This window comes from Parus major, chromosome 7 (assembly GCF_001522545.3).
Source record: "Parus major isolate Abel chromosome 7, Parus_major1.1, whole genome shotgun sequence".
Taxonomy (NCBI): domain Eukaryota; kingdom Metazoa; phylum Chordata; class Aves; order Passeriformes; family Paridae; genus Parus; species Parus major.
Window position 1 is genome coordinate 4579476 of NC_031776.1, and position 22918 is coordinate 4602393.

A 22918-nucleotide genomic window follows, 5' to 3' on the forward strand; every position below is an offset into this window, starting at 1 on the left:
TGAGTGTAAATATTTTGCTGTAAGTAGGTCCTTGATCTGGATGTTGGCAATATTAACAATAATTGGCAGGAGGTACAAAGGCAAATAATAGGAACATCGGCTTTTAAATTAAATACAGCCACAACACAACTAACAAGTATCATTTTCCTAGTAAACTCATTGACTTTAATGTACTGCAGCATCCATGAAGATAGTAACAGATTAATTTAATTACCAGGATTCACCAGCTAACCAATGGAACAGGTCAGAAAAGGTCTGTTTTTTGGGAAAGAGCGAGCTTTGATGGTTTAATGCATTGGATTACCATTGGGGAAAGATGGATTGCAGTCATGGTGTGAGAAGAGCAGGAAAGGGGAGCTACAGCACAGCAGCTTTGCACCCTGGTGAGCCCCACTGCAAATGTGTTACACCTCTGTGTTTCAGGGTATTCTACAGCCTATGCTGTCCTTAAACTCTAGATTGTAAATCTAAACTACCACTATCCACCACCTCAACACTTCTGAACTCGATGATCTTGGAGGTGTTTTCCATCCTTAGTGACTGTATGATTCTTGTGCTATCTGCTCTGTATCAGAGCAAATCTGGTGCACAGCTGGAGCCCTGGAGAGTGGCTGTGGTCTGGTACAAACACAAGGCTGGAGGGTGCCTTTCCTGGGCACCCTCAGCTGCTCTGCAGCACTCAAGGAAGCAGCAGGGAAACTCAGGCTGCCTGTGCTTGGATTGCCTCCACATGTTCTGTGTGTGTGTCTCAGTTCCCCTGCTCTGACTGAATTTTCCTGATCACTTTCTTCAGTGAGAGAGCTGGACACATAATCCAAATCTCCAAGGCACACAGTGCAAAATCTGAAGTGACTCATGCTAGGAGCCAGGAGCCATTCTGAAAGCATCCTCCTCCAGCTCCCTAGCACATGTATCAGGCAGAGGTCTCTGCCATGCTGTCAAGCAGCTGTAGAACGAAACACCAAGGGACCAGTCCCCTCCTCAGCCCCCCTGAAATACGTACGTCTGTTAAAAAGGAGTCATACCAATTTTAGTATAATAATGCAACACTTTAAAGATGAGCCCTCATTACTGCAGTACTTGTTTCCTGGGCATCCCCTGAGTCCACCTTCTTAATTCTACTGCCTGGAACAAAATATTTACTGTCAGCATTTCCCAGACAAATCACAGGTGGGAAAAGCTATCAGTTCTGTTTTGTCTGATGCATGGCCAACACAGTTTAGAGCTAACATGCAATATTGAAGCTGACAACACCAAACCCTCAGCCAGGGCAATGCAGTGATGCCCCACTGCCTTTCCTGGGTCTTGGTATCAGCTCAAAACAACACTTGCACATACAAAGCAGCTATATCTATCTTTCCCCAAAAGTATTAATTCCCTAGGACTCACACAAAAGAAACCACTTTGGCTTCAAAACAAAGAAACAGATATTTAATCCTTCGAATGTGAGTAAATACACATAATGGGTAACTCACTCTTAAATCAATATTAGTTTTGGACTTCAGTACAAGTTGACATTTTAAACAAACTGACTTTTAAGAACCTCTACAAAAGTCAATGAAGCATCAGCCACCTACAGAAGACGGTGATGCATCCCTTAAGGTTCATTTTTAGCTCCTTTTGGGATGATTTTAAACACTTTTCACAGTGCTTTCTTTGATCTTTTTTAAAAAGGATTCACAGTATGCTATAGAAACTTCGCTGGATTTAAGTTTAAAATTAACCTGTGCACTTATTGTGTGGGATTTAGTCATGCCTGGTCAGAAGGACTGAAGATCAATCTGTCAATGGCAACAGAATGCTGGTTTAACCTATCAGGGGATATTTAACACATGAAATGCAGCAATGCCATGCCCTGCTCACCTCAGTGCTCACACTGTTGCTCCAGTGCAGCTCTGCACTGCAGCAGCAGCTGCATGGCTGATCTCTTCCAAGCCCTGCTTCCCAGTCCTGTTTGCACCTGGACCAAGGCAGATGTGTTTGGAGGAATGGCTCTGCATCCTTCCAAAGGAGCATGTACAAGTGTCTCCAAAGACAGGCAGACTGAAGGTGGCCTGTGTCATGTACAGATTAACCCAGTCCCACAGGAGCTGTGCTGTGGATGGACTTTCAGAGCAGCTCTCAGCCAAGGCCAACAGTTCTCCCATCTCTCCCCATCTTTTCTGGCACTGCCCCAGCTGTAGGAAGCCTTGCCTCTGACCAGGACTCATCCCTGAATGTTCACACAGCCTGCTCCTGTCCACTGCCTTGGAGACTACTGGCTCACACCTCTCTGTGTGCAATGTGATTAGGAAAGAGAAACGTGCAGCTGCTCTTGAAGAAGGAAAATGTGAGATGCACATCAAAGCCCTCAGTGCATCTTCAGTGTCTGACAGCACTGGCCCAGAGAAGCTGTGGCTGCCCCAGCCCTGGAACAGTCCAAGGTCAGGTTGGACAGGGCTTGGAGCAACCTGGGATAGTGGAAGGTGTCCCTGCCCATGGCATGGCATTGGAATCAGATGAGGTTTAAGGTCCCTTCCCACCTAAACCATTCTATGGCTCAGTGACCTTCTGAACTACCTCTTCCACTTCTACCAAAGCTGTGTTCTCTGGGCACCTAAATACCTGCAAGCCATTGTGCTGGAGACATCCAGCTGCTGAAGGGAGAGCTGAGACCAGGGCTGGGGGCACTGCAGCCTCCCAGAGAGCTGCAGCCAGAGGCTGAGCCCCTTAGTGCACTGAAAATGAGCAGCAGTTGTGGAAATTCCAGGTAGCAGAGGAGCTACACTGGATGGGTGGGATAAAGCTGGAAGCACGTATGGAGGGCAAGATTAAAAAAAGATAGAGATAACATAAGTGAGAAAGGAGAAGGAGAAGGAGGAGTTGACAGAGGAATTGTTGAGAAGGATGACATATTCTTAAATACAGAGAAGGGATGATGGGAAAAGGAAAGAGAAAGCAACTCAAACACAGGAACAGCTAGGGATTAGTTTCAGCTCACCAACAACCTGTGTGGGCTGCGTTACCCTACATGGGGCACATCCTCTGTGTTTGGGGTAAAAAAGCAACAGTCACCACTGAATCCTATTTCTTCTTCTCAAATGTGGTGTGAGGCTGGGGATGAAAACAGTTTCAGTACATCAGCAAGACTGCCACATCTACACAGCAGGGGCAGCTGATGCATTCATAAAGAGGAGCAGAAGTATCCGTCTGGCCTGATGCACAGACAGAGAACCAGACTGTAAATCAGTTTTATCCTAACTGCCATAGGCTATATGGGTTGCTGGAAGCTCTACCAAACTGATCAGGCATCATAATGAATTAGCCTCAAGGAAAGAAAAAGAAACAGAAAGGGAAGTACCTGGGGTTTATTTTCCTCTCCCAAAATACACAGCGCCTCCCAGTGAAACTGGTTTCCATGAACTATTCAATCTCTTTCGCTCAGTCCTGAGTGAAATGACTCTCTGGAAAGCATCTAGGAGGTTTGTCTGCCCTGTAGCTAATGATATCTCTCAGTTATTTTCCAGATACTGCATGCTAAAGTTTTGAACATTTATTTTCCACACACAGGAGAAGGGTTCATTCCCAATATTTAATGTACACAGCTGGAGTGCCTTGAGTTTCCTGCACTTTTTGCATGTCATGAGGAATGCCCCAATAGTAACAAAACCCCAGGAAACAACCAAAACTGCATTTCTAAATCATCACTTCAGAAGAGGTTTTCCAAGCACTGCTGACTGTGCTCTGCAGTCAGTCTGGGAAACAGCAGAGAAAATGTAAATGTTTTGCTCAGAATCTCCCAGAGAACAAATGACAGCGTAAATACCATCACACAGACATCTCACTTTGAGTCTTGTCTTTGAATTTCCAGATCAGCCATTGGTAGGGACATGCACTGGATCATCAGTGCTCATCTGATAGATAATGCCAGCTGTTTTGTGCTGATTTCCACATCTTTAGCTGGCAAAGGCAAGCAAATCTGCATTATCATTAAAAGGACTGATTTTAAAGTGAGCAGTTAATCTACCAGTAGCAACTCCACAGAACAAAAAACCCTAACCAAAACACTACTACATGCTAAGTTTTGCTGTCCTTACACAGGTTATGAATACAGCAAAAGAAGAGATGGTTTCTTCTCTATACTGTAACCTCAAAGATTAAAACAGCATAAAAGACAAAGACAGGGAGTTGTCCCTTGCTTCCCTCTTCCCTTTCCTTTGAGTTTCTCACTCAAATTAAAACCCAGATTGCCTTTGCTTTCCAATTTTAATACAGAGTGGCTCATTGTGGTTAGTCAAATCAAGGAATTTGCATATATATATATCTCTCTTGTACTTTGTACAGAAAATACATCCCAAAGTAATATTTTCTTTTAATTTCCATGAAAGTGGTGGCTCAGTGAGGACCACAGAGTGAGGTCCCAATCACAAAGTGCTTGCAGCTTCTTCCTTATCTCCCTTAACCTTGAGAAGCAAATGCTAGAGGAAAAGAGGAAAAAAACTAAATCCTCCTTTCCTTTGTCAGCCAGCCTGACTGTGGCTCACAGACGTCACAGGGAGCCTGTGCACTCCTGAATGCTAAATAATCTCCTAGGCTACATACTTTCTCTCAGCGGAGCTTAAAAAGAGATCTCACTTTGAGCAGGGCCATGTTGACATGGCAACGGGGGAAAAAGGGAATCAGCAAGCCTGGTACTCCTTGCCAGGAGCAGCAGACTTTGTGTGACTCTCATTTTTGTGAGAGATGTGATGGTACCTATCCCCTCTCCACCAAAAGTTAAAGCTGTGCCTAGTGGGTGAGGAAGGGCTGATGTCCTGCCCCCATCAGCCACACTCGACACCTTGTCCTGGGCTTTCCTTAGCCTGGGCTGGAAAAGTGCAGCAACCTAACAGCTGAGCTTGCACAATGGAGAAATGGGAAATTGCACAATGGAGAAAAGGCTTTGTGAAGCGTGGGGCTGAGCAGGTTAATGACTGCCTTCATGACACAGGGCAAGGGACCTGGAAATGGGGCCAGCAGTGCTCACCAGCACATCCCATGCCGTCACCTAAGAACCTGCTGCTTCCCTTCCAAGGTGACTTTGGAGAAGAAGATGCCATTTCAGCTCTGCCTGAAACAGGAGTAGCTGTGTGCCTGCAAAACAAGGCTCTGTTGTTTAGTAATGAACCTTCTTCCAAAGCTTTCTGCCCTCAGATCAAAACTGGAATGAAAGATTGTGTGCTGGCAGAGTCCCCAGCAATACCATCTCTCTGGTGCTGCTTGCTGCCAAGTGTTGCCCAGTGTTTCTGAATGTCCTTTATGATGCCATCATGGTGATGGAGACCATGACAGACTCTTTAAACACAACAGGAATGAGCCATTGAAGTGCCCCATCTCTACTTCTCTCAAGGGGGAGAGCTGAGACCAACCCAGAGGACAGAAGCCTGTGGGGAGGTGGCACACAGTCCTGCATGGTGCTGGGCCACCTGTCCATGGCTCTGCACAGACCCCCTGAACGACCTGGGGTAGCTCTCTCCACCCTTGTGCTTCTTCTCCTGGCTTTTACAAGTCCTGTCAACTTTATGTAATTTATAAATGCACAAGCTGCCTCCTACCACACACTTTATAAGCTGAAAAGGACTCCAGCAGAACAGGTTACAAATTAGAATGTGTCTTCTGGGCACAACTGCCCCCCCAGTCACTCAGCTAATGCTGGATGGTTGAGATCTGACCAACAGAAACAGGGAAGTCTGCATTTACAGCCCTCATTAGAACAGGTACTTAAACATGAATGGTGGGGAGGGAGGGCAGAGGTAAACATAAAAAGCAGAGACAAGGCAAAAATGAAACTGCCAGAATACATTCGATATTTGATATTTTCAGCAGCAGTAACTCTCCTGGCTACAGCAGTCACCCAAAAAAGGGCTGCAGATGTTTCCAAAAGGCAACTTTGACAAGCAGAGCTCATGGCATACAGTGTAAACTATGGTGTGGCTCAAACATGTTATGAAAGATGCTTCTTCCATATCCCAGCCTTGTTGTTCCTTGTTACATCTCCGAGGTTATAGATTATGCTTTCTGGGAGCACTGACAGCATCAAGTGCGTGCTGGTTGCCAAGCCAACATGCTCACAGGCTCTCTGCTCTCACTTCTTAAGGAAGCACAGCTGCTTCTGCAATGCTTGTATTGTAACAAGGAAATACCAAAGTGAATTGAAACACCAAGAGGGAGCCCAAAGGAAATGGCTGCTGATGCCTTCTCTTGGCCAAAAGCAGCACTGATGTGGTATGATGCAGCGGTTGGCTCTAACGTTGTTACAGCAGCTGGTTTGACACACGATTTTCAGAAGCAAATCTCAGCCACACATTCCCAGAGGAGCTTAGGGATACAAGAGACTGATGGCTGATATTCTCTCCATGACTGAGTCCCAGCCATGGGAACCAACAGCACCTGTACACCAGGTTACCTCACCCTGCTCCCTTTCAGACAGTAATTTCTGTATTCTGCCCACAACTGTGCCAGACCCTCCAGCTCCTACTGACACATGTCAATCACTGACTAATTTCTGAAGCCCTAAGAGGAGGTGGAGGGGCAGTGCCAGCCTCATAGAGATTGTGAATGGTCAAAAAAATGATGTATTTTTTTTATATTTACTGGATTGACTGATAGGACCAGCCACAGAAAAAACGACAGAGACTGGTCTACATAGCAGTTTTGACTATTTTAGAGTAAGGGAGAAGATAGCTGTGGGTAGAGAATGTGAAAAGATGGAATTTCTGTGCCTTTACTCCTGGTCCTCTACAGGAGGACAACTGAGAAGGACCTTTACAGCAAGGTTAACAGAGAATAGTAAAACCCCCAGCATTTTCTACAAGTGCCCCAGAGGGGTTGTGTTGCACCCACCTACACTGTCTTCAGCAACATATTTTGAATACATCTGTAATATTACAATAATGTGTCCCAGAAAATGACACTTGTACTACACTTAACAGAGAAGAAAAGTTTCAGATGCCTGGTATGTTTGTCTGTATCTAAACTGGCAGAGATGATGGTGTACAGTAATTACTGTCACATTTCCTGGGCAAAGGGAGGGAGATCAAAATGCCTAATTAACAGCTTCTTTCCCATGGGAGCCATCAATGACATAGTAAGATACCTTCTTCCAGCTCTGTAAATTAAATAACAGAAATGGGACAAACCCAGCAGTCACATTCAGCTCTGAATGTCACTGACTTTACATCCTTCTGTGCATTTTGTCTGCATTGCTCAAGACATGCCGCTTGCTGAAAATGCACATCTGACAACAAGGCTGGGAGGCTCCTTTGGGAAACAGGCATTCAGGGAGCTTTTTGGGGGAGGTTTACTAGCTCCACAAGGACTTGGGCAGCAGTAGGACAGTCAGTACAAACAGCCAAATGAAAAGAAGTCCTGTTGGAAAGACCAAAAATGCCTCCATACAAAGGACTCTTTGTATGTCTACTGCCAGTGCTGTCAGACATCACCACTTGTATAGCAAGAGAGAGAGAAAGGAAAAGGAGATTAAACAAGATGTCACTAGAGGAGGGAACAAACCACCAGCACACCATGGGACCAGGCCATGACTCTCAGTGCATTTCAGCCTGGAGAGGCTGTTGCATTTAGTGACCCCAAACACGGAGCTGCCATTCTGCTCCATCACAGCTCCAGGACTAGTCAGGAGGGGCTCTCAGCCCACATAACCAAGCACCAATGGTGATTTTCCAACAGGGCTGTGCTGACAAGGGCTGTGAACAAGATCCTCTTTACCTGGAGACTGGCTACTACAAGGCAAGGTTATGGAAGACAATGGGATACAGACTGTTTCCTGGACACACAGCAGGAGGCTGAAACAATCACAATTCCTGCCCTCAACATGGTTTTGTTTTTTGGGGTTTTTTAATAGCTAACCTAAAGGGACTCTGCTCAAGCTCCACTTGCTATGACAGGGCAGTCTTTCAGGCTTGCATTCCCTGCACCTTATAGAAATATGCTTGTTTAAAACAGTGGATGGTCAGAGGAATAAGTCTGCTCCAGACACCCATTTAGTCCAGCTTTATAAAGCCTGAAACAAAGGGCTGAATTAGGACAAATTACATTCCAAATTGTAATGTGGTCTGTCCCTTCCGAGTTTTCTCTTCAGTTGTTTCCTGCTATCTGCATCCCCTTCTTTCTGGGGTAGTATCTGCCATCACACAAAAGCTGGTTTGTCTCTAGATAGCAGATAAAATTGGACCTTTTTCTATTGTCCTTAGCTTATCTTACAATATTCCTTTTTTCCCTGCCTCTTCCCACCCCTGTCTTGCTCCCTCCTAGTCTCCATCTCACCTGCTCTCCTGCTGCTGAGTCTGTCTCCCCACATTCCTCAGCCCCTTACTCCTCCTTCACATCAATACTGCCACTTCTTCATTCCTCTTCACAGGTCTGGGGCTCCCTCTTTCTGCTTCACTTACAGACTGACATACACCAGTGTCTGCATTCCCCCAGCCTCTCTCACAGATCTGTCATGGGCTGCCTCTCACCCACTTTCCTCATGACCCCAGAGCCAAAAGTGCCCAGCCTGTGGTGGGATTGCTGTGCCATGCCAGGGCAGTCACTGCTGTGTGCTGCAGTTTACCACAGTCCCTTTGCACCCCACATGGATGGATGATGTTGAATTGCTGGTTCCCAGAGAATGCTGCAGAGCATCTCTAGTCCTCTTCACAGCTTCTTCCCAGTCAGCTGAGCAGAACTTCCCAGTGAGCAAAGAAAAGGCTGCCACTCCTGTGTTTCACTGCAAGTCAGGCACATCCTGTGCTCTACCACTGGGTCCAATACAAAGCTTTCCTTGTCAGCCTCCTTCAGAAGATGTTCCTGAGGATTATGCTATCATGTCCCTTTGCATCACAGATTTCACATGACATGAAAATGTTTGGCTTGACAAAACCTACAGATCTCATTCTCCACTCCTAATATTTCCATGGTCTCCACCAAAGATGCTCTGCATGTGCAAGTGAGAAGGGACATGGAGCATGAAGCAGGGGGAGCACATCAAAACTCGGTGGTCTCAGGCTGTGGGATGCTGTAGACTGCACCAAAGGCAAGGTGTCTTCAGGAGCACCTCCAGAACAGTGGGATTTTTGTGTCTGGCAGAAGCACAGGGCTCAGCTGGTCAGCAAGGGGTAGCCCAAGTAAATACACAAATTTATATCCACAAAACACATACAGAAAGAAATAGGGGCTTTACCACCCAAATTATATCACACCCCTAATGGCTTCCTGTGGGCAATGCCAAAAAAACAGCCTGTTCTGTTGCACACATCTGCCTTTGACTCGGGTGGCTGTCGGATCAGGCCCTGAGGCTGCCCTGTCCACAGCTCTGTGCTCTCTCCCACATTCCCATTGGTCTGTTTGAAAGGAGGGCATTGATGTGTCTCCATAATTCAGCCATTACCAGCACGATGCTGAGACAGATCAATCAAAGGCAATACAACAGCCAGATTCAGAGGATTCCAAAAATTGAGGTCAGATTCTCTTAGACACTGAGAGAGAGAGAGAGAGAGAGATATACACAAAGACAAATTTCAACTGTGCAAATGTAAAAGTGTCACTTGTAGTGATGGATTGGATGTGTTTCAGGAAGAACTGTTACCTCCTCCCCCATTACCATCCCTCGCCTCTGCATAGTGCTGGTGTAAGGTGACTTTGTCAGGTTGGCCTTATCCTAACTTTTCCCTTAACACGTGGCCCTCTGATTTTACAGCACAAGCCCTGCAAATGGGTGTCCTGCTGCTCTGCTGTGCCTTGAAGGGTCAATTGCCCAGCTACAGAACGCCTTTCCCTAGGAGAGGGCCATTTTGTGGCTAAATCCCAGCTCCTGGGTCAGTCAGGTGCAGCAGCCCTTCCTAAGGGGAAAACACCTCAAAATGCACCAGGGATTGGGTGATGGACAGCTGCCTGGGAAATCTCTGTTTAAACTAGTGCTCTGATGCACATAAGGCTGTTGCAGTTGCTGGGGATTTACAAACTTCAACATGAAAGCTGAGAATCCAAAGTTTTTCCTAGGTTATAGTGCTGGACTTGTACCAGAGAAAAGAAAATCCCTGTAAATCTACTCAAACCTACAGCTTGGATTAATTATCTCCATCGACCTTGGCTTCCTGATCATTTTCTCCTCAGATGTTTGGAATCAGTAAGCTACTACAAATAATTAAATGATTCATATTATTGATAATTGTGTGTATCAGAGTGGCATTTAAAAACCCTACTTGATGTAATACCCCACTGAAGTTACAATTTGCAAGCAGACAAACACAGCAAAGATGACTAAATTTTGTTGTGAATAACAATCCTTGATTTCAAGATCAAATTCTGAATTGAACACCAAAAATCTAGAAGTCCTGTCCCACACTGCATTAAGCACATCCAGCTAGTAAATACTAGTATGAAGTGGCAATACACACTCTAGTCCTTTTCTATCACTATAGTAAATTGCTAACTGCTTTCTCCTTCAAAAAGAGAAAAAATATTGAAACAAATGCATCTTAAGTATTCTACAAAGGTTTACATTTCACCAGTTAAATGTGGGCTTAGCCAGTTCCTGATTGTGCAGTGCACAAGTTTACAGAGAGCTAGGAATTCAGGCATGAAGGCAAGCAGTTCTAGAACTTTTCCAGTGCTCAAGGACAAAGATGTCATGAGATAAGCTATAATAAGACTCCCAAACAAAAGCTGTACATATTGACAGTAAGTCTCCACACCAGAGATCTTAAGAGTCTGAGCAGACAGTGAGAAAACTGCAGGGAAGAGGAGGAAATGAGGCCACAAAGCGGTGACTGAAGCAAACTTCACCTGGATCTCTGCTTTTAACCACTTGCCTTGAAAAGCAACATGAAAAGGCCCTACTATAATGTTGATGGCCAGTAGTGGTTTCCTTCCTCCTGTCACCCATTAGCTGCAAACTCAATTAAACATTTGGATCTCTCTCTGACCAGCACTCAGAATTTGAGCTTGAGAGAGCCTGAGAAAAGCATTTCTCTCCTTCCTTTCTAAGGATAGGAAATTCCTCTTCATCCTGTAAAGTTATCCACATTTTTCCATACGTTTGGGGGAATTGTCCAACATGGGGTGACAAATCTGTGGCAAAGATGAGAAATGCACTCACTGCTAAGAACTCCTGCTTATATCCTGACTAAACATAGAATAAAGCTGGGCTACAGCAAAAAAGACAAGACATCATTATCATCTCCCCAGTCATCAACACTGTGTTCACCTGAAAGCTCACACACCATTTCTTTCACCTTGGCCAAAATTTGAAAGCCAATCTGCAATAAGAGACTTAAAATATAAGTACATTTGCTTTTAGTAGAGATCTCAATTTCCAACACAATTGTTTATGAAATGACTGTATGGTCAAGGAGCCTTAAAATTCTCCAGCTGCTGAGAAATTATGGATAGCATCTCCAAATGCTGTCAACAGCCAAAAAAACATTGTTAGAAAGATCTCATTAGCATGCATGAATGGATGCATCAAGGGCAGTTGTGTCTATACAAGTGAAATCCTTCTTGCACTGTGCTTTTGGGGTTTGGAGTGGGAACTCTGCACAAAGATAATTAGCATTTACTTCTAAAACAGGAAACTTGCTTTGCATATTTCATTTTGACACAGTCACACTCTCCTTTTTTTCTGCAAATAACAAGCTGAATTCTAAAAACCTTACATAGTTTACAAATAGACTAAGTCCCAGTGAGTTTCCAGTGAAAATATGGCTGGGCAAGGATGAATAAACGCTGATACTGAATTGTGGTGTTCCCAGCCAGAATGAGCAATGCATTATTTTGCAAATAGTACATGGTTTCAAGAAGGTCTTGTTTCTTGTGAGCAATAACAGAGAATCCATCCTTCTTGCACACACAAATGCATGAGCCATCCATGCAAGACATTTGGACAGTTTCCTACTCCCTTGTAGCCAGAGGACCCGAGCAGCTGCTCTGTACCAGTTGCCACATCTCTTGATGGGTAACCAGGTCTTATTTATGAAGAAGGCCTTTCCTGAAGCCTTCTCAGAGCAGTGCCCAGCATCCTAAGCACGTATCATCTGTGGAAGCCTGGGTGAAGATGCAGGCCTTGCTGTGAAGAGCTAGTGCCCTTCCAAAACACACACACCCTCATGTCATCACCCCCATGCACCATGGAACGCTTGACTCCACCTAACATTTCCTCTTGGAGAAACACCCAAGGTTCTGCAGCAGGGCATCGAGGTGCATTACCTGCAGTCTCCCTGTTCCCTGATGACAGCTCTCCGTTGATGCCATTCTCTTTGGTCTGAGCATACGTCCCTGGCTGCTCGTGGCTGCCCAGCCTCAGCTCCTCAATCTCTTGGTACGGAAATCCATTGGCACTTCTGACCAGTCCGGCACTCGCGCCACCCTGATCCTTAATTTCAGGTGAATGTGGATGTGAAGAAGCCTCTGTTAGCTGACCTGAAGTCCAGTGTGGGGCCTTGGCTTCGTCTTTCCTATCCTCGGCCATGGCTCCTTGCCTTCACCGCTTGGCCTGTAACGACATGAGCAGGAGAGATCAGTTCCAAATGGGTGACTGTGAGCGTCAGCACAAGCATGTCACCACCACTGCTGCTGGTAAATTCAAGTCTGGCACAGGAAAGATGTATATCTGTGTGCTTGTCCTAGCTGTGAGTGAACTGATTTAAACCCAAAACAAACCACCAGCAGGAAAAATTATGGGTCAAGTCCTCCCTGACTCTCACATGCCTTGCAATTATCAGCACTATTTTCTTGATGGCTGCCCGTTCATTAATCTGATTTTAACGCATTAATTACAGTTAAAACATCAACACAATTAACAAGAGATGAATCTGTCGTCACAGTGCCACAACCTGCTCCCAGGGCAATAAAGGAAGAATGCCACAACTGCTGCAAGTTGAAGCTGCTGCTGCAGCTACACCAAGGAGGTGCTTGTCAGGCACAGAAGCACAAGGTGACGTGGCCAATCTGCCACTTGTCATGACAGAAGCAAGTCTGGGAATGCACACTGGGTTCCTGAACACCCATGCTGTTTGACTCCAGTTAAATCCCCTCTTATTTGCTGTTATGTGAACATTCACACACATTTGTCCAACCCTTTTGTCCAATACAGTCCATGGGGAAAAGTTTGTTTCTCACACAAGCATTTGCATTATCTTTTGACTATCAGTACTTGTACAGAAATAAAACTAATCATTATTTGCTACTTCACACACATTTCACTCCTGTTAGTTAGCTCTCATTTGTCTAAGCAAAGGAAAAAAGCCACTGCATAAGCCATAGTGCTCGGCTAGTCCTCACAGATAAATGCAGCAGTAGTTCCTCAATATGTAAACCTAGGAAGGCAATAAATAATAATCATGTTTTGATGATACAGTAGCCTCTGGAGAGGAGAAGACGACCTGCTCTGAGCTAGCTACTTCAAAGTGGAAAGCAGCAGGCCTCTTCCAAAAGCACTTGCCACCTCTTTTTTACCCTGGGAGAAAAACACATAAAAGCAGTGAGCTGAATGCAGTCAACCAGCCACATATCACAGAGGCTGAGCAGTCTGGAAAAAGCAGCACAAACTGGATAGTGCATATATTCTGCAGACATTTAACAAAACAAAACAAAACAAAACAAAACAAAAAACCAGAAAAAGAATCTAGTTTCCATAATGTCAGGTCAGTTTGAAGAAAACCTCTAAACACAAGAAAAGGTTATTTGCCAGATAATCACTCATAATTGATAATTTGACCTCTTTCTGATCAGACATTATAACTTAATAATGATGGCTTTCAGAGCTTCTTTAGATTTTTAAAAAAACATGTTGAATCCGAAAATTACATTTAATTCACAATATGTGACTCCAACTGGAATTCCATATCAAAAAGGACTAAAAAATTATTTTGCTCATAAAATAATGAAATAATTTATAGATGTTATAGAAAGTGCTCTGCCTGCTCTCACCCTGACCCAGCATGATTCCCTGGAGGTACCTGACTGAAACTTGAAGTCCAGGTATTCCTTTAAGCTGGAATGAAAATGATGGGATGGGCATTATCACAAAGAAATGACACATGTCTCAGTCAACCACAAGAAGAGTAAACACACTCCACATCCCTTTGCCTTCCCCACCTCCTTTACCCTAATGGGAGACTCAACAAGGAGATGTTCTGCATGTACAGACAGAGCTTTAAAGCAGCCATCTCTCATCATACCAGGAGAGCTGATGGTGTCATTAAGAAGAACAGCCCAAGACAGGAAAATAACCACTCCTACAAACCAAAAAAAAAAATAGACCTCTGCCTCTAGATCTGTTTATTGCATGATTCTAGAGAACATTTTCTGATCAGAGCCTTGCCAAAACATGAGGCCATGGGACAAATGTCTTCCTTTTTACATGGATGAGCAGCACACATTCAAAGCCACCAACATTTGAGATATGAGGACAGAACAAACCTGTTCTGGGGGGAAAAAAAAGGGAGATAATTCTCATTTATGTCCCCTGGGGAAGCTCAGGAAAAAAACACAAAAAAACTCAGAAAAAAACAACCAGAGAAAAAGTCCAAGCCCTAACTCAACACTTCCCTCACCAGCCCAGTGTGCTTGGAAGCTGAGAGCAAAACCCAAAGCAGGATGAACCTGCCCACCAGCTTCACCAGTTCAGCCCCTGGGTCAGCCATGAGAGGAGCCCAGAGGCACAGCAGGACAGGGAGGGTTATGAAAGAGCCAAGTGTGGGGAATGTGGCTCTGAAAATGTACAAATGTAATAGTTGTATTCCACAGTTCCGCAGTTTGGTAGCTATTATCCCTGAAATATCCTCTTCCTGGTTCCAGGCAGACACTCCCTGCTTCACTTGAAGCTCTTGAGGAAGGATATTCACATCTTCACAATGGACTGTGTCACAGAAGTCCCCAGTGAAAATAACAAAAGTGCTTTTATCTTTAAAAATAAATACAGTGGGCAGACTTCAATGCGAGCTGCGTGTATCTGGAGGCAGAATTTGGCTCAGTACTTTTAAAAGATGGTTACAGAGTAAAGCATGGATGAATTCATTCTTGCCTCTCTGTTATTCATCAAGTGCTCTCAGGCTTTATAATGGTAGAGAGAAACAGCAAGTGAGTCACACAATGCATCTTTGTACTCAGCAATTTAGCAATGACTATCTGCTGTGTGCTGTGATTCATCCACAGCTTGGGTTCAAATCCAGAATACACAGGTGTGTTTTGTACCATCAAGTGAGTTGTTTTTCTTTCATTTCATTAGCATACAATGGAATTAAATTAATCAGGTAATGTAAATAATGACAGAAATACCAAGAGTGGCCAGACAATATAGCAGAATTTAAATAGTGGTAACTATGTAACAAGAAAAAACCTGGAATAATTTGGGCAACCTATGGAAACACTGTACTTCAGGGAAGCAAAAAGTCCCTCTTTTTCCCAGTTTCTTATTCTTTGCATAAGCTGCAATGAAGGCTTTCAGAAAAACATAGATAAGAAGGCACAGCCAGTCCTCTAAAATGTCATGTTGCTTTAGTTAAAATTGATTTGGATCTTTATGAACCTTTCTTTGCTAACCATTACAAAAGAACTGCTTTATCAGGGAATACACAGCAGCAATCCTACAGCATGCTCTCACTCATTCTCTAAGGTCAGTGGTAGTGAGGGGGTGACCTAGGCAGGTGCTTGAGCACAGCAGAAGGAGCAGTGGAGCTCACAGACAGTTCCAGCCTTGGCTTCACTGACCCACCAGCACAGCCCCTTGCTCCAGAGCCATTCTGGCTACACAGCACAGGATTGTGGTAACACCTGGGATGCTCCTCACCCTGAACTCTGATCACAGTCACCATACATGCAAATCACAGTGTAAGACTGGGGTGGGAAATGTGCCCTCCATCCAGAGGGATCAAGTAGGTGCTGTTGAGCACCACAGATCACATCAGTGATACTGACCCACACCCATGGGCCATGCACAGCCTTCCCAAAAAGGCTTTCCTTGTCCAGAGTGACATGGAGGATGCTGCTGAAGCAATTGCTTGTCTGGAGAGATCATGCTTCACTGGCAGCAGCAGTGATGCAGCAGTGAAGAGACGCCTCACAGAGCTTAAGTTCATGTCGTTGTAACTCAGGCAGTGCACTGAGGGGACAGCATTATGGATCTGGACATCCTGTCTTCTGAACTAATAACCTGGAGGAGAAACGATGATAAAAATGAACCCTCCCAGCTTTTTCAGCCATTTGGGAACTGTACAGAGACAGAAAATACTGAAACACAGAGGGACAAATCTCGTGGGGGATATGTGGTCTGACATTGCAGTTGCCTCCTCCTTTTGCAGGCACTCTACATATATTTATTAATCCATATGCTCTTCCACGTGACACCAGCTCCCGCTGCCATGGCTGGCTTGAACCAAGCCTGAGTGCTTTGAACTCTGTGCATAGCAAATCACCCACAGTAATACAGCATGAAGCCATGATATGCAAAACTCAAGGTAATGCTGATTTAAATTTCCTATTGTGCCAGCTGTCCAGAATCATCTTAGTGTTATATTAACACTGCCTTTGCATATAAACGGATGAATTTTCTACAGATGTCTTACTTTTTAAGACAACAGAATTAGGCCAATACTGAAGACTTTTGCAAATAGCCTGCCTTCCTGCTTCAAGCCATGTTTTTACCTGCCCTTGTATCTGTAAGTCCATTCAGAGTGAAACAATGATATTTAATTTCAGGGAAGCTAATTTATCAAGTAAAAGAAACAGCCACCTGGATACACAGAGGAAGAACTACAATTCTAGTGCAGGCAAAAATTGTCACTGGAGGTTCCTGAAGGGAGAGACAAGACACTCTTTAAAAAAAAGAAAAACAAACTCTGGCAGGGTGTATGGCCAGATCATGAGGACAGTGGGAAGAAGAGGGGATGTGCCCTGTGTATGGCTCCAGGACCAAATCCTACTTCCCAGAGGGCAATTTAATTCAGGTGCACCAGAGAACTGACTCAGTTGCCCTGAGTTGCAGCTGCTTCCAAGCCCAGAGCCAGGAGAGGGAGGGGATTGCTCCACAGACTGGAGGGTACAGATATGGCTAATGACCTCAGGTATCCAGGGCTCCCAAAACTCCTCAACTAGACTACCTAGAAGAGATTTATTTAATAGAAATTTAAGAAATCCAGGGAATTTCTTTCAGAGAAAAGAAATTAATGAGGCATCATGCTTGTCATTTTTTGCAGAAAGGACACCAAGAATTAAAGAAGAAATTAAGATACCTTCAAAATTAGTTATAAATAACGTGCAATAGAACTTACACTAGTAAATAACACAACAAAAGAAATTTCATGACCACACACCAACTGTCCAACAGAGATGATGCATCTGAAAATACCAGGCACAGTGATTTAAAAGGTCCCAATGGAATTTTCCAGTAAATTTAACTTACTAACAACTTACATCTAGAAGAGCCAAGGAAAGCAGGGAGGTATCAGGAGGCTGGAATAGAAACAAGAGGTAGAAGGTGGGAAATTTAGATGGACAAGTTCCAATAACCTCCTGCCACCACCAAAAGCTCAGGCTGTAGTATATAGTACACAAACCTTACCAACACTGTTGTCTTCATGGACTCTCCACATATTTACAAAAGAAGAAGGCCAGTTGTGGATGCCACTTCACTCCTGCATTTCAGCTAACATGCATCTCTTAAATTAATGTGATTATTTTCAGACATGAGTGGTGTGCTTCACATTGCTCAAACAGAATGACAGAACCCAGCAAGGGATAGGGAGAAAGTTTCATGGTGTCTAATGGGAACCATGTCAGCTTCCTAAGAGGAACACACAGTCATGATCCAGAAGCCACAAAACAATTAACCAAAGCTACACTTGATGCTAAATGTCTAAGTGCTGTAATTGCAGTAATATGGAATATTATTAGAGAGAATTATACATTCTCTCCATGGGAGCCACTTTACCTCTATAGCCAAACAAACGATGAACAAATTTCTCTGTTATTTTATAACAAATATGATTTATTTCTTCCTTGTCCACTGCTTGAGTTGTTAGCTTTCAGCTAGATCCCTCTTTCTTGACAACAGGAGCAGGACTATCCCCTTGGACACCACCTTGCACCCCTTAAAAATACAGGCAGCATTCATCTCCTCACACCTGTACTAGCACTGGTGGATTTTAAAAGCTTTTCCATTTCCACACTGCAAACAGTTAGTCAATAGCGACATATTCTTTGAAAATCCTTTTGATTGAACCTTGGATTATGAAGCAGATAAAAAATAATGGATGATAACTGGACCAGAGGAAGCTTGCTGTGGGAAGATGAAGAAAACAAACCACAATCTCCATGACTGCCAGAGCTGAGAATGAGGGATGCCTGCAGCCTTAAAAGCAGTGGATCAGACTTGCAGCACTGGCACAGCAGAGACAAGCCCTCTGATCCTTCCTGCACAGTGTCCAGGCCTGTGACAGCAGAGATTTTAACCCTTCACAGAGCTCCCAGCAGCTGAGCTGGACACCAGTGGAGCCAGGCAGGTGGGAAGGGTGGGTCATCCCACTGCAGGAATTGCCCAGGTCCTAAAGAAAGGGGAATGCTTTCACTTTGAGAAATGTTTACCTGCCCAAGCCCTGCTCTGGGCTGAGCTGCAAACCCTGCTCAGGCAGGTGGTGCACCCAGGTGCTGTCAGAAGGGATGAGGTGCAGCATGGTGCATTTCCACTGGTAACAAGCAGGTCTGTCCCAGTGCAGAACACAGGCACAGGTACAAGAATGAGACATTCAGCTATTACTCCTTCCTCCCTTGGGAAGGTGCTCATTTCTCTGGGTTGCTGAAAAGCACCTCAGCTGACTCCTCTTGGATGTTCCCCTCTGAGACATTCTTGTCCAGCTTGGAGGGCTGCCCTCACTCCCATGATCAGGAACCAGATATATCAACTTGCTCAAACTCCAGAATGTAAAACTGAGTGCCCTTCTCTCTTGAAATGGTGACATCATGGTACTAGCAGCTTGTGACTAAAAAAACCCAATAAAATATCTGCTAGAGCTCACTTCTAGATAAAAAGAATCCCTGTACACCCCTTCTTGCTCAACACCAACCCTTTTCAACAAACCCTCACACTCCTATCTACCATAATTGCTTCCTGCAGGATACAGGAAAGGCATTTTAGCTGGTGAAGGAGATGGTAACCATAACAACAGCACCATGACAACTACAAGTGATATCTGAAACATGAAATACAGCAAGAAGTTATTACCGATAAATTTGTTGAAAAATAAGGATGGGAAAAGCAGCAAAGAAGCCATAGCAGTTAGTGCAGGTGCCAACACAAAGAAACACAAGTGTCCCTGGGTTAAACTGCATACAGTCCTGCACATCTTAAGATGAGGCACCATGACAGCCCTGTCTTCTGATCAGCAAACAGAGAAAGCAGTGTCTGCTTAATCCTGGACGAGATCTCTCCTGTCTTAAGGGAGCTGGAGAGACTGAAGGATGGAAGAAGAGCTTCTGGGAAGCCAGGAAGTTTCTTGGCAGCTCCCAAATTTCTCAGTGGAGCTTTATGTTTCCACAAGAGTCATTGAAATAGGACCTGAACAAGAACAGGGCTCCTCTCAGGGAAGCATCTCTGTGTCAGGCACACTGCATTGACTTTTCCACCAGGCACAATTTCAAATGGGCACCGTGCACTTCAGTTGGCAGGCTTGTCTGAAACAGGAGGCTCTGCAGCCCTTAGCCAGCAGCCATCTAAACAACCTGTGCCAAGGCTCTGACTTCAGTTCTGGCAGAGAAAAAGATTCACCAACATTTGTGGCTACATCAGCTTTTTCACCCCCAGTGCAGAAGGCGCATTAAAACCCACCATAAACAAACAGCACGAGGTTCCAAGGGCTGTGGCAGATGAAGTCATTTGGGGGGTGATCAGACAACATTCAAAGACATGGCCCTCTTAGAGCTTTTCACAAGGAATTCAGCTCACTGGATGGCTACACAGGATTGCTCAGGCTAGGCACACCAAGCAGCGGGTCCTTTCCCAGTTCAAATACTTGGTCACCCTCTGCACAGCTTTCCTCTTCTAACCCCCTTGTTCTTTAAAACACTGCAATAATCTAACTGGGAAATAAACCTTTCTTCATGGTACACTTCAGAGATTTTCAGGTATACGTTGAAGGCTTAAAGAAATAAGCACTCAATAACTCAGTCCTTATTTTTACTTTTACAGTCTGCTTTTTCCTACCAAAATAATTTATTTATACTATATATATATATATATAATATAGATTATATATATAGATAGATTGATAGATATATAGATATAGATATAGATGATATATAGATGATATAGATATAGATTATATAGATATAGATATAGATATATAGATATAGATTAGATATAGATATAGATATAGATATAGATATAGATATATAGATATAGATATAGATATATAGATATAGATATAGATACACACACACACATTTATACAAAATAATTCTTCAAAAAGCTAAGAAGAAGAGAGGAAACCTTTCATTTATGGAGGTGATTTTGAAGGCAAAAGATGACTCAGATTGCACCCAGGAAATCTGACTCCAAAATAAGAAATTTTTTTTCATATTTCCCTCTTACCACAGTCACTTCAAACCTCAGTAAAAAGATAGCTGAAGATCTGTGACAACACCATAGCTAGCTGGAGGATGGGCTATATAAACAAGAGTACTCAAAATACTGTTTAAGGAGGAAAATTCTTCATCAGTCAGGGAAGAAGTAGACAATGTGATATAGCCATTGCAGGCTAGGGAAGACAAGGTAGAACAACAAGAAATACAAAGACATCAATGCTGTCAACATTCCATAAGTGTGGCCAGCTAAAACCTTGGCTGGCTAATAGAAATGAATACTGAATATTTGGCTCCCCTCCCCACTGCCATTTCCAGTATAACTTTCAGTACTTATAAACAGCTGAGACCAAACCATCATCTTATTTATTGCACAGGTACAGAAAGCGAATACAGCACACACTAATCTACTATCTATCTACAATCTATTAATCTACAATCATCTAATTCTCACCCTCACATTTTCAAACCTGTTTTTTGAAGGGCCAGCCAAATTGGGTATTTGCCACAGACCCTGCAAACAGGCCACACAGCTATATGTGCTTCCTTTGCTCTCAAATTATAATTGATCAGCATTTGTATTTGGACAGGGGCTGGTAAAGGTAACCCACAAAAAGACTGGGGTGAAAGTCTAAAGGGTTTGTTTTCCTCACATTGACCTTACTAACACATATAGATTTGATGTTGCATCTCTTCTCTTAAGAGATTCCAGGATGGATGACAGCTCACATTAGGCAGTGAGGAATTAATTAATTATGCTATTATATTACTTGCATATTCTTCACTTGGGACAGGTCTATGCTCTTGTCAGCTGCAGGTGAGCTTCTCTTCTTGCAGGTGAGGCAAACTGGTCCACTCAGCAGACATGATACAAACTTGTCTGCTAAGCAAAAACACCCACAACAAAATCTCATTTATCCAGAATAAAGCACTTTTAACTACACTGCTACGTCTTTGCCTTCTCTGCACACGTAACTTTTTGACATAACCCTCATTTCTTCTGATTTCACCAAGATCTCATCAAGCATGACACATACTCATGATCTTGACTTTATTCAGTGAGCTTTTAATTATTAAAAAAAATAAATGCTGCCTCTACAAATGCGTCTGCACATTTTGATTTTTCAAAGGTCTTAGCTACCTTTAAAAACTAATTCTGCTAAATCCCTGCTACAACACAACCTTTGAAAAAACCTAAATGCTATCTTTGGGAACATCATCATGTCAGCTACTACAAATGGTAAAAAATATGTACTGGGCTAATTTCTGACAGATTGTTCCCTCTAAATACATGCAGGGGAAACAGCAGAATTCAGAAACAAAGCTCTCTGCACCCTCTCCAAGGCCATGAACCCAAAAGGGGATCCAGGGATGGAGCTCCTGATCCACCTGCCATCCTAACTTAATTCTGTCCTTCCATATGCTGAATTAAAGGAATATGGTTCATTGTTCTATAACTGAATAAGCACCACAAAGATGATGATGCTAAAATGAAGCATCCCAGTAAATGAAGGGACTAAAAGGAAAGGATCTTCAAGCTGTTTGGGTAAAAAATCTTGCTCATGTGAAAGAAGTTTCCTCCCCAAGTCAAGGGCAGCAGATTACTCTTTTACTGAGAGTGCTCTGAACTTCTCTTCCTAACATTTGGACACACCAGGCAATCATGCCAGGCACACAGTAAAGTAAAAGCATCACATTGTCTACCAGAAACATTGTTCATTCATGCTGAAAAAGAGCATCAGGCAACAGAAAGCTGGTGCCCAGATCCCTCCACCCAGACTCACTTAAACAGCTTTGATTCTCAGTTTCATGGTGAGGAAACCTTAGAGGGCCCAGGAACCCATTATAGCCAACGGGAATCAAAGCTTTTAGCTGTGGCACAAAGCTTCTAACTCTAAATAAATAAATAGAAATAAGGAGACAAAGCATTGGAAAACCGATTGGGAAAGGAACTATTCACAAATTCAGTTTGTTTACATATTTATAATAAACTTGGCACAGATTAGTTAGTGCTAGAATTTTCCTTCCTAGAGAATGCCAGAATAGTGTTTGTTGTGCTGTAAAACCTTGGTCAGAAGTGGTAAGATTTTCTAGCTAATAATGTTACAAATAAAGAATTTATTTTAAATTAAATATACCCTTATACTTGTACGACTTAAAAATATGTTGTCCATCCCACACTCAGCCACCCACTTGTATGACCAATGACTGTGTACCCTGGCAAATAAAATAATCTCTCCCTATCTCAAAATGAGAATACCCAGAAATCTGTTCTCTAAATACTCAAGACAGTAAAATCACAATATTTGGGATATAGTTTGACCATGTG

General features: G+C 43.6%; 1 protein-coding gene across 39 annotated transcripts in view; it reads right to left on the reverse strand.

The window, feature by feature from the left end:
- MAP2 (microtubule associated protein 2) overlaps positions 1-22918 on the reverse strand; it is a 173211-nt gene that overhangs the window by 54279 nt on the left and 96014 nt on the right. For all 39 annotated transcript variants that reach the window (XM_015635034.1, XM_015635047.1, XM_015635046.1 and 36 more), the window contains one exon: positions 12223-12508. In XM_015635034.1, coding sequence (XP_015490520.1) covers positions 12223-12484 — 262 coding nt within the window. In that variant the 5' untranslated portion in view covers positions 12485-12508. The remainder of the gene's footprint in view (positions 1-12222; positions 12509-22918) is intronic.